Source organism: Callithrix jacchus, chromosome 11 (genome assembly GCF_049354715.1).
Source record: "Callithrix jacchus isolate 240 chromosome 11, calJac240_pri, whole genome shotgun sequence".
Classification (NCBI taxonomy): Eukaryota; Metazoa; Chordata; class Mammalia; order Primates; family Cebidae; genus Callithrix; species Callithrix jacchus.
In genome coordinates, this window is record NC_133512.1 from 82,330,245 (window position 1) to 82,342,922 (window position 12,678).

General features: G+C 35.7%; 1 protein-coding gene across 7 annotated transcripts in view; it reads right to left on the reverse strand.

Annotated features, from left to right (window-relative positions):
• DOCK4 (dedicator of cytokinesis 4) overlaps positions 1–12,678 on the reverse strand; it is a 487,797-nt gene that overhangs the window by 73,172 nt on the left and 401,947 nt on the right. For all 7 annotated transcript variants that reach the window (XM_078343204.1, XM_078343205.1, XM_002751762.7 and 4 more), the window contains exons 28-30: positions 11,090–11,165; positions 8,866–8,966; positions 8,383–8,441 (exon numbers count right to left, since the gene is read on the reverse strand). In XM_078343204.1, coding sequence (XP_078199330.1) covers positions 8,383–8,441; positions 8,866–8,966; positions 11,090–11,165 — 236 coding nt within the window. The remainder of the gene's footprint in view (positions 1–8,382; positions 8,442–8,865; positions 8,967–11,089; positions 11,166–12,678) is intronic.

Genomic DNA, 12,678 nt, shown 5'->3' on the forward strand with positions numbered 1-12,678 from the left:
ACTAATGGTGGTAATCTTAATACTCATATTCTAACCCTCTATGTTAAACCTTCTTGTAAAATTTATCTTTTCTAGTCTAAAGGTAATCAAACTCTAAACAGTGGAGTTGTGCTACAGACAAAGCCAAACATAGTCACCCCATTCTTCCCAAAACCCTTAAATCATCCTCAGGAGAAGGCCCAACTGCTGTTCCCCTACATGACACTCCTTTTCAACAGGAAGCAGCCAGAAAGAATCATCATCCAACACCCCCTAAGAGCAGTGACGTTTACTTCTCTTTAAAGGGGAAATAATACGTGAGTTATTAAGAAACAACTTTTAGGCAGATAGTAATGGTAAAGGTTATGGTGAAAATTTTCTTGTAATTAAAAGCAACCACCCAAAACATTTCTTCTCTAACAGAAAAGGTGGCTTAAAGAGCCAGGCTGGCAAGCTTTGATCTGCAAACACCAGCAATTAAAAACCAGGCCCATCTGACATGGCCAATACGGCAATTCCTGCCTTCTCCTTGTCACTACCTGTGCCAAGTGTTATGGCCACCTCTGGATAATACCATCTGTTCAGAACATCATGGCAACCCATATTTGCATATTAAAGAACTAAAATGGGAGGGCCAGGTTTTTCATGGGCTATGTGAATGACACACCTGGTCAAACCAATACCCTGGGCCCATGCAAATCAAACACTGCCTCTTCTAGCCTCTGATATAACCTACCATTTTCCTGCCGCTCATGGGGTTTGTCTTTGTTTCAAGCCTCCCCCCTCTGTCTCTGTATAGGAGAGCTGTTTTCTTTTTCCTTCTTTCTTACCTATTAAACTTTTCGCTCCTTAAAACCACTCCTCGTATATCCATGTCATTTTATCTACATTGGCACAAGACCAAAAACCCTGGTGTTCTTCCATTTATTGGAGCTATCTCTTCCATTTATTGGAGCTGTATCATCACTATCTCTAAATTATTAATCCATACCCATTATGTATGAAAGAAACTTGGCTCATAACTCCTTTTACATTCCTACCTTTATTTTTGACCTAGATATACCTTTGTTTTTCCCAAAGGACTGCTTAGTTTTCATCAGAGCAAGAACACTTCAAAAGAAACTTTCCTATTAATCTAATTGTATATTTACCTCCAAAAGAATAACTGCTTTCAAGACTGACAAACTCACTGAAATATAAATTCATTGCTCTCCCTGTATTTTCCTCATTCTATCAACATATACAATTCCAGCTGGTAACTAGCAGTTACCAGTTGCAATTCCTTCCCTCAGTTATTTCTGTCAGGGTGGAAAACTGATGCAACCTGAACTCAATCACTCTTACTGTCATTTAAAAAAGCCTAAACCCACTGAACAGCTTATCAAGATGTTCTGGAAATTGAGGCAGTGGAAAGAGAAAGGAGGGAGAAAATTTCTGTTGGGGCAAAGGCTCACAAGCCCTGAGATTAATGGGTCTTACATTTGTTCCATAACCCTGCCCCAGGAGATGGCTACAGGGGCTCAAAGTCCAGCCCCAGCAGAGCCTCAGCTGTGCCCTCTCTGCTGCCTTGACACTGTGTAAGACATAAACCGCTGAACAGCTTTTGGGTGTGTGTGGGAAAAGGGGGATGGAAGAGAAAGGAAATACAAAATGAAAATGCATTCCTGCCAGCCTGAATAGTTCTCCCATGCCTGAGTTGGTAGATGAGATTCAGTGTTTCTATGTTACTATCTTAAGTCATTTTGGAGCCTGGCATCTCATGGCCTTTATAATAAAGACCATATTAGCATGCACTTGTTTGAGTACTTTTAAATCTCTTAAAAAAATCTCTCCCACTTATGGATACAATCAAATTTTCTTCTTAAAAATTTTGTTTTTACTATGAAAAATTTCAAAGGTACATAAAACTAGAGAAAGTAGTTTAAAAAAAAAAGAAATTCCCATATATACATCATCTGGCTTCAATAATTATCAAGACTCTTGTCCTTCTCATTTTACCTAACACATTGACTATTTCTTTTTCTAGAGTACTTTAAAGCAGGTCTGAGACATTGTATAAGTCTACTTGTACACACATCATTAAGCATTTTTAACAGGACATCTTACAAATACAGATTCAGAATGCCTTTATCACACTTAACAAAGACAAATAATAATTCCTTAAATTAATTTAAAACCCAGCCTATGTTAAAATTTCCTTTGATGGTTTTAAAATATGTCATTTATAGCTGGTTTCTTACAATCACAATTCAAACAAGGTCCATATACTACATTCTGTAGCCTTGATTTTTCCATTGACAGTAAGAAGGTCAGAGAAGCCACACCTATATTTAAGTCAGTGTGCAGGAATGCATGAGAATAGTCTTATTTGCTGAAAACATACTTTTGGAACAAGGAATCTGCAAACCTGAACAGGCTCTTCGACCACAGAAAATTAATTCCCACTGAACCAGCAAAGCAATTTTGAACTATGTACAGCAACAGCAAAATAAACTTCATTTAAATAATTTCCTTTTAAACCACAGATTCAGTATACTTTCGCCATCTCTAATTCTTGGCCACATGGTCTTGTTTTGAAGTATTTAGGGCACCTGCTACTTGGGCTGTTGGAGTTTTATATTTATGCACACAGAACAGCCTGCTAGGAAAGTATTGATTTTTTTTCTACAGCAGTTACAAGACACTGTGTTTGCAAATGTGGAACAAAGAGCCCACTTTATATTTAGTAAGAATGTTAGTTCATTTAAAAATAGAAAAAACCTTGAAGAAAAATAAAAGCCAAAGCTGGAACATACTGGTAAACACTAACCTTTTTCTCTGTTCTTGGAAGTAGGGGCACAGATGGGTAGTTTTGGGGGAAAATATTTGACTTCCCCCACCTCAGCTCTTGATAACACATTTTTTAGTCCTTCAACTTAGAAAATGAAACTGCTGAGGAATACCATATTTAAGAAAAGGTGTTTACTTATTACTAGTTGGCCTCTATGCTCCAAAAATAAATTATTTCACCAAAACCACAATGAGATACCACCTTACATCCATTAGGATGACCACTATCAAAAAATCAGGAAATGACAAATGCTGGAGAGAAAATGGAGAAAGTAGAATGTGTGTGCTCTATTGGTGAGAATGTAAAATGTTACAGCAGCATGGATAACAGTTGTGGGGGGGAGATCCCTCAAAAAAATAATAATAGAATTACCATATGATCCAGCAATTCCACTTCTGGCTATATACCCAAAAGAACTGAAAGCCAGATCTCAGAGTATTTGTACGCTCACTTTCATAGCAGCATGATTCACAATAGACAAAAGGCAAAAGCAACCCAAATGTTCACTGAGGAATGGATGAATAAAGAAAAAGAAAATGTGGTATATCCATACAACGGCTTATTATTCGGCCTTAAAAAGGAAAATTTTGATACATTACAACATGAATGAATCTTGAGGACAATCTACTAAGTAAAATAAGCCAGTTACAAAAAGACAAATTCCATATGATTCCAATTATGTGAGGTACCCAAAGTAGTTAAATTCATACAGACAGAAAGTAGAATGGTGGTACCAGGGCTGGGGAGACAGGGGAATGAGAAGTTATTGTTTATTGCATATTGAGTTTCAGTTTTACAAGATGAAAAGAGTTCTAGAGATGGATGGTGGTGATAGTTGCATTGCAATGTGAATATACTTAATATCTTAATATCACTGAGCTGTGCCCTGAAAAATGGTTAAGATGTACATTTACTTTTATTTTCATTTTTGAGACAGAGTCTTGCTCATTCACAGAGACAGTGAATATACTTAATATCTTAACATCACTGAGCTGTGCCCTGAAAAATGGTTAAGATGTACATTTACTTTTATTTTCATTTTTAAGACAGTTTTGCTCTATCCCCCATACTGGGGTGTAATGGCGCAATCTTGGCTCACTGCAACTTCTGCCTCCCAGGTTCAAGTGATTCTCCTGCCTCAGCATCCCGAGTAGCTAGGATTATAGGCATATGCCACCATACTCAGCTAATTTTTATATTTTTAGTAGAAACAGAGTTTCATCATGTTTGCCAGGCTGGTCTTAAACTCCTGACCTCATGTGATCCACCTGCCTCAGCCTCCCACAGTGCCGGGATTACAAGTGTGAGCCACCACACCCAGCCAAGATGTACATTTTATATGTATTTTACCACAATTGAAAATACTTTAAAACTAAATTTTAATTATATGAGTGGCATGATGTGTTCAGTGCTCTGTATGCACTGGAGATAGGCAGCATGACTCAAAGTTTCAGGCAAGAGCTCCAAGCCTTTCCGTCCCCAGGAACCACTGCTGTCTCACAGAAAAGAAGAGAAACCTTGCCTTGTTGACCTGTGGAATTTTTTTTTTAACTTTAGACAACAAAACCTTTTGATTTTGTTTCTATGTTCCAAACCAGACTTCACAGAACTAGGGCTGAAGCATCAACTAGCAGAGCCACGGATTCATTCCGTGCTCATAGCCCTGCTTGCAAAAACTCCAGGACTGAGGGGAGAGCAGAAGATAACTTAGAATTCGCTTCTCCCATTTGTATGAGCTACAAATACACTAAAGGATTCAAATATTTACTTACTCAGAACAAAGGTTAAACTTTCTTTATGTAAAGAATCATTATAAAAGCACTTTTAATACTACAGATAAGCTGTTATGTTAATTTTAGAATTATAAAATATATTAAACACACACAACTAAATGTCTATTAGTCAGATGATTTATGGTTAAAAATAACAGTGAAAACGTAAGCAGTTCTAGGTCTCATAGGGTTGAAAAATTGCTCACAGGTTGCTAAGGGATATAATGATCAGATTTTAAAATACTATAGCTTTAAGTTTAAAAACTGACAAGTCACTGAAGTACATGTGTCTCCCTCCAACCGTCATCAGTGGAATGGAAAAAAACGTTTCTAGCATATGGAAGAATTTCAACACTTCTGAGGTAAACATCAATGACCAAATCTGATGTAAAAGTATTATCCAGTAAAATGTGTATTTCTAAACTAGATCAACTAGGAAGTTTCAAGTGGATAAAAGTATATTAAGTGACCTTGGGCATTTCCTCCCTTCATCCTAGTTTCTAAAAGTTAGTGCATTTTGTATCTATTAAAAATATTGAGGATATTGGCTGGGCACAGTGACTCATGCTTGTAATCGCAGCACTTTGGGAGGCTGAGGTGGGCAGATCACGAGGTCAGGAGTTCAAGACCAGATTGGCTGACATGGTGAAAACCCATCTCTACTAAAAAATACAAAAATTAGCTGGGCATGGTAGCTTGTGCCTGTAATCCCAGCTACTTAGGGGGCTGAGGTAGGAGAATTGCTTCAACCAGGACCCAAGAGGTGAAGGTTGCAGTGAGCCGAGATTGCGCCACTGCACTCCAGCCTGGGCTTCAGAGCCACACTCCATCTCAAAAAAAAAAAAAAAAAAAAAAAAAAATATATATATATATATATATATATATGATATTGATTAATGAATTCATAAAAGCTTATTAGCTTTACTAAAACAAAATGATGTTGTCTTTGTCAAGCTTTCTCATAGTTCCAACTAAATTGGGCAAAAAAGTTTAAAATATAAGATTTTAAAATTAAGATTTTAATGGGTGTGGACCATTTTTTCTTATGCCCTCCAAAACACTTGCATATAGCCCGTGCTTCATAAACTTAGTCATATGAATTTATTGGCCTGTTACATTAAAACATGGCAAATTTATAATTACTTAAATAAATTCTCTTTTAGCATTCAAATTCTCAACATGCCATATTTATAAGTAAACCAAATGATAACTAATGCATTTTGATATTCCTAAGTAACAAGCTTATTTAAGGACTATAGGGGTATCAAAAAATCACCCTGAAAACTTAATTTTTCTTTTCATTTTATAAAAATACATGTTGGAAGAGAAGCTTTATCATTTCTGAATATTTTCCAATTCTAGCTATTGTACAATAGCAACAAACTTTAAAATTCACCTAATATTTGGGAAGTCTCTACAGTCAGGTCACAACTCTAGGGAAATAATGCAGTGACCAAAGAATGAAGTGAAAATTTACACTGACCCTACACCTGAACCATGTCATGCTGAGAATCTGTAAGTTGAGTATAAGGGAGGAGACTTGTTTTTGAGACTGTCTTGCTCTGTTGCCAGGCTGGAAGGGAGGAGCCTTTTCTAAGAGTCCCAGCATTGTGCTGAGCTAGTCTTTAGGGCTGGAACAACAAAGAAAGAGGATAAACTAAAGCAGTGCTTTTCAGTTTTTAGCTAAGTACATAAGAATCACCTGGAGAACTTGCTAAGACAGATTGCTGTGCCCCAATCCCAGAGACTATTTCACTAGGTCTAAGGTAGAGCAAGAGATTTTGCATTTCTTACAAGCTTCCAAGTATGCTGATGCTACAGTGTGACAAAATACTGCAATACAGGGATTGATATGCTTCAGAAATTTTCCATATTCTCTAGATCTCAGAGAAAAGAGAAATAATTTAACATAAAAACCAGAGAGGCAGAAATAGTTTCATTTTAGAAGAAAGACAAAATAGAGGATGAAAGTTTATGAAGTATACAATGACATGTTTAGGGAGATTAAATGTGACAGCTTTATGTAGCAGCCCAAGGGTCATGGGCCTAAGTGCATAGCTATTATGGTTTGGATACAGATTTATGTGGAAATAACCACAGATGGCAATTCTGACATGTATCTAGAACAGGAACTGGCCATGTTTTTTTTTTTAACATTCTAGTAACCCAACCGAATCTGTCCTGTTCTCATAATTTGAGCCCAGAAAAGAGCTCAGACAACCACAAGTACAGTCAAACAGATTCAATGCAGCATTCTTTCAAAAATATCTTGCTAAATTAATGTCAAACGCAATAAGGACACTACAAGGGCCTTGATCTTCTTTTGAAAAAATAAGTACACAAAGAATCAATAAAACCTGAAGACTAAGACGAGCAGTCTCCAAATAAGAAAACTATTTTTGAACTGCATCTAAAAACAGACCATGATATATTCCGGTTGGCCTTACATAGTTGGAGGTTGTTTTCAAGATGTTAACTCATTTTTTTTCTAGAGTCAGAGTCTCACTGAGTTGCCCAGGCTGGAGTGTAGTGTAGTGATCTTGGTTCACTGCAACCTCCACCTCCCAGGTTCAAGTGACTCTCCTGCCTCAGACTCCCAAATAGCTGAGATCACAGGTGCCCACCACCACGCCCAGCTAATTTTTGTATTTTTTGTAAAGACAGGCTTTCACCATGTTGGCCAGGCTAGTCTCGAACTCCTGACCTCAAGTGATCTGCCCGCCCCAGACCCCCAAAGTGCTAGGATTACACGTATGAGCCATTGCTCCTGGCCTCATTTTTTTTTTCTAAAATCATCAGCAACCACTGAACACTAGGCTTAATTATATATAACAAGGTTGCCTCAAGTTGCTATGTATACTTGAGGGATATACATACCCTATTAAAAAAAAATCACCCTGTTATGATCTTGGCCAAAAATCAGTCTGTTACATGAGTGGAAGTAAAACAAAATGGTTCTATTTTCATTCACAGAAAATAAATCTTTCCATCTTCAAGTTGCGCTTGGATGAGCCCAAGAGAAAGGATACTTTCAGGTCATTACATATTCAGCTCAAATAGGTCAATCACTTTAATAAATCAAAGAGGAGAATTAAGATGCAGTAATAGTAAATGAATACTGAAAATCGGCATAGTTAATATACCAAATGAAATAAGTTATAAATCTCTAGAAAGGGACCACATGCCAATGAATTTTAAAACAATTCGTTTCCCAAATACTATTGTTTCCTATGCAACCAGATCTGTACCATCAATTTTCTGGGATAATATACTCTATCTGCTATGGCAGATTAACACAATTGGATCCAACAGTTTCTTAGCAACTGCAGATGCTTTTAAAATCCTTTGGCTCTACTCCTTATATATAGGACAATGGTTTCAGGTTTTTAAGAGTAGTGACGTTCAAGTCAACGTTTCATGAAGTTTAACCTAAATGTATTATGATTCATAGTTTCAATTCAGAGTTCTAGAAATTTTGAGTTGCTACGGTTCAAATTCTGAAAGATTACCTCATTGCTGGAAATAATATGTGTAATGTTGAAGCAATGCTAGATTATAAAACTTTATCATTAATTAACAATGAAACACACAAAGGTAAGGTGACTTTTCTTAGAGACCAATTTAAAGAATTAGTTGTAACCTTATTCAATGCCAAAGTGTCAATTACTTTCTATTGATGTTTATTGATTTAGACATTTGGTTTCAAATGCTGTCATTGGTAAATTGCCTTTCTTCAGCTGTACACTTCAAAGTACAGTGAGGAGCTGTATAGTGGATGTGGCTTCTCTTTTCTTCACTTACCTAGGTTTTGCCACATGCTGAAAATCTCACAACCCATTGTTACCCGCATGTCACCATACCTGAAATAGAAAAAAAACCAAACCTGATACAACACCTCCAGAACAAAAAAGTATTTGTGTGTCTTTAGGATACAAGCTGTCATTCTGAATTAAAAGGTAAGGAGTTTTTAACTAAAGATGTTTAATATACATGTCATGATGCCTCTAAGTCAAATCCTTATGTAAACCTTTTAGTAAAATAGATGTGTTTCATAATTTTTTGCACCTATAGAAATTGTGAATCCTGAAAGAGCCAGTTCAAAACAATGTGCAAACATGTTTAAAATATCACAGCATCCAGAAAAGATTGCTTCTTGATCTCTTGGTCACTGGTTCTTCACTGTGTGATTTCCAGTTACGGGCATTCTTGTTTGTGAATCCTTTGAACTAAATACTCTGTAAGAGTAAGCAACATTTCTCACCTGATTTATACATTGATACTTACTTTTCTAACACCTTTTTCTTCTTGGAAGGTGTGAACATCTCCAACTGCAGACACAACTGGTTTATAAAAATGACTGCGAGGTAAAAGTAGGAATCCCAGATCTAAAAGAAGAACAAGATACTTCAATACTATGGTGTTACAAACATATCGACAGGTGAAGTGACACAGTATTTCGGATTTGCTTCCAAGCTGGTAAGGGGATAAGGGTATAACTGAAGTAAGATTGATCCTGAGTTGATAATAGTTGAACCATCATAGGTGTTCATTATACTATTCTCTCTACTTTTACATATGCTTGACATTTTCTAGAACAAAGAACTAAATAAATAATACCATTAATATCTAGGTATATATTGCTCCAAAGTTATATTCCAGGTTTCACAAGCATTTTGGTATATGCTAAATGGTAGGTGTGTGGTTTCTCTTGTAATATGTTTGAGAATCTCCAAGAGGATATGTTACAAGATTTCTTTATTCCTGTGTGGGTTCATTTTTGGAACTCCTTTTATTGTGCAACCTGTAAAAAATGCATACACTTCTTCAGATATGCTAACTGCTTTAAATTCAGACATTATATAAAAATTCTCTGCCCAGACAACTCTTTTAAGTTTTCTTATACCAAAAGCAAAATCAGAAAGAGATCTGAATAAAGTTCCCTGAAATAAACAAATAAATAAATAAAGGACATAATGGAAGGAACATACTTCTCCTCTGACACCATGTAAAACTAAAGACAAATAACAAACCTGGAGAAATATGACACAGAATTAGTATCTGTTATAGATGAAGAGCTCTTACAAATAAAAAAGAACATAATAAAACCCTAAGCAAAATAATGAATAAAAGTCAAGAACATAAAATTCACAAAAATATGAATTTTGGTCAATAACTAGTAACTAGTCAGTAAGTAATAACTAGTGAGAAATGCAAATTAAAGCAAACAGGATTTTTCTCTTTATTTGTCAAGAAAAAAATATCTTCTGGTGTTGGTATAACTGCAGGAAAACAAGCAATCAAATATAATTGGTACAACCTTTCACTCAATAATTCCACTAATAAATATTTATCTAAAGAAATAATTAAGGTCCAGGCACAGTCTCATACCTATAATCCCAGCACTTTGGGAGGCTGAGGCAGGCAGATTACCTAATGTCAGGAGTTTGACACCAGCCTGGCCAACATGGCAAAACCCCCTCTCTACTAAAAATACAAAAAATTAGCTGGGCATGGTGGTATTTGCCTGTATTCCCAGCTACTTGCAAAACCGAGGCAAGAGAATTGATTGAACCCGGGAGGCGGAGGGTGTAGTGAGCTGAGATCACTCCACTCTACTCCAGCCTGGGCAACAGAGTGGGACTCCGTCTAAAAACAAACAAACAAGCAAACAAACAAAAAACCAAAGAAATAATTAGGGATATGTGCAAAGATTTATTTTATAAGAATGCATATAAAATGAGTAATTTATAAGAATGAAATATGAAGTTTTGATGTATTATAAGCTATAAGATAGACAAATATTACACAACTATTAAAATTCCTTTATATTTTTGCTTTTTAGTATTTTCTTATTTTCCAATAAGAAAATTTTATAAAAATGTTTAATATGAAAAATGTTATTCAAAACAGAATAAGAAACAAAGATGCCAATAACAAAGAACCATCACTAGGAAAGAAAGCCAAGATAGGCACTGCTCATCTTTGTTTGACATTTACCATTTGCTATTAGAAAAATAGTATATCAAGAATTTGTAGGCACCCAGGCATAGGCATATCCCAGTATGTTAAAGATAGACAGAGGGTTCTGCCTTAAATAATCCTACCGATGTTTCATTTTTTCTTCTCATTTATTCATCTAAAAAATGGGAAGACAGAGAAATAAGAAACTAAAGAGTTTACTTTGTAAATGTTTTCTTCATATAAACTCCATTCCAAAAAGTAAAAGAATTATGTTCAAAGTGCCGTTTGTCACAAACAGGGATCATATAGAAAAGAGCAAGAATTAAAATTTATAGTAACAATAAAAAACCATCTCCTTTTAGGCACTATGATTTCCCAGGCTGATAAGCATTATTACAGCCTTCATCTGTTCACAAATATAATGAAAACTCTCCTATTATTATTCATAGTTAAAATTAATATAGCCCAGGAAAATGTTAGGTAATTTCCTATAATACAATGTAATTATTTTAGCCCAAGCAGGAGAGTCAGCTAAATGAATGCTCACCTTATAATCAAAGTTTTCATTTAAGAAGTTCTTACGAAGTGCATCCGAGAGGTACAGAACTGTTGTAATGATAACACTAGTGATAAAAAAAATAATGTCAAGGTGAAAATTTCATATTAGTGAAAATAATTTAGTATACAATAAAAAGATATTAAAATAAAGTCTTCAGTAAGCATTTGGAGCAATATTAAATAATTCATATTTGAAATAAAAAAGAGACACCAGGGAAAAAAAGGGAAGAAATCTATCACTGAAGTCAGGTTCTTTGTAAACTGATACACAGAAAGGTCTATGAATTCATATGACTCAGACAGTAATACATTATTATCTTGATGTTTTGTAATTTTTTTTATTAATTTCCAAACAAAACAAAATGATTTACTACAAACATAACATTCCATATATTTGATTTTGAGACAGGATCTTACTCTGTTGCCCAGGCTGGAATGTAGTGGCATGATCATAGCTCACTGCAGCCTCGAACTCCTGGGCTCAAGTGATCCTCTTGACTCAGCCTTCCAAGTAGCTGGGACTACAGGCGCATGCTGCTGGGCCCAGCTAAGTGTTTTTTCAGGTTTTGTGAGACAGGGGTCTTGCTATGTTGACCAAGCTGGTCTTGAACTCCTGGCCTCAAGCTATCCTCCTGCCTATTATAGGAACAATTCATTCTGATTATCATAAAAGAAGGCCACACTTTTCAAAATACAGAGAAATAATGGAGCCCAAAGACAAAATGGATAGGAAGACATAATAGAATATATTAAATATTTATTTAGCCTTCTCTCTGTTCTCCCCTGTTTAAAGTGTTAGAGGGCATGCAAAAGCTATGGAAGGCAGATTCCCTCTGTCAGGGCGACAAGATTTCCACTAAAGAAACAATTACAGACTGTAAAATTGTCTATAACCCAGTGCTAAGCTGTGTGAAACCGACAGAGTGTTACAGACATTCAGAGAAAGGGCCATCTCCAGGGCAGGAGAAACCAGAAAAAGCCTGACCAAGGGAACAAATACAGCTACAGGTAGCTCACTAGGGAAATTAAAAAAGAAAAAAGGATTTTGTGAGCATTCTTGGTTAGTTCTAGAGCTTTGCAATTTGTTCAAAATCTGCTAATTTTTACAACTGGAGAATAAATATTTAAAGTTGAATATATTTCCAGTTGGTTTACTTAATGTTTAATACAGCATTATACTGAAGCAAGATACGCTACCCCCTGAGCTACTAATAACTGAGTACCAGTATATAAATTGTTGATATTTAAAATTTCTTTTGCCCTTTCTGAGATGCAGTGTAATGAGGGCTATGATGTGATAAAGCCTCACTTCTCTTCATGGGATCTGGAATTGAAGGATGTAGTTATGTCATGTTAGATAAAATGAAAAACAAAACAAAAGAAAACAAAATACACCATCAACTTCATACCTTGGTTATCTTGCTAACAGAGATTATATTTACTAATCAGAAAAATATAGTCTTTGGAAGATATAAATATTCATTATTGTTATTTGCTGGGAAACTCAGTATTACAGCTTTCTGGTGGGGTAGGGAAACATTAACAAGGGTAAGTTGATGGTTCAATGTGGAAGTTCAA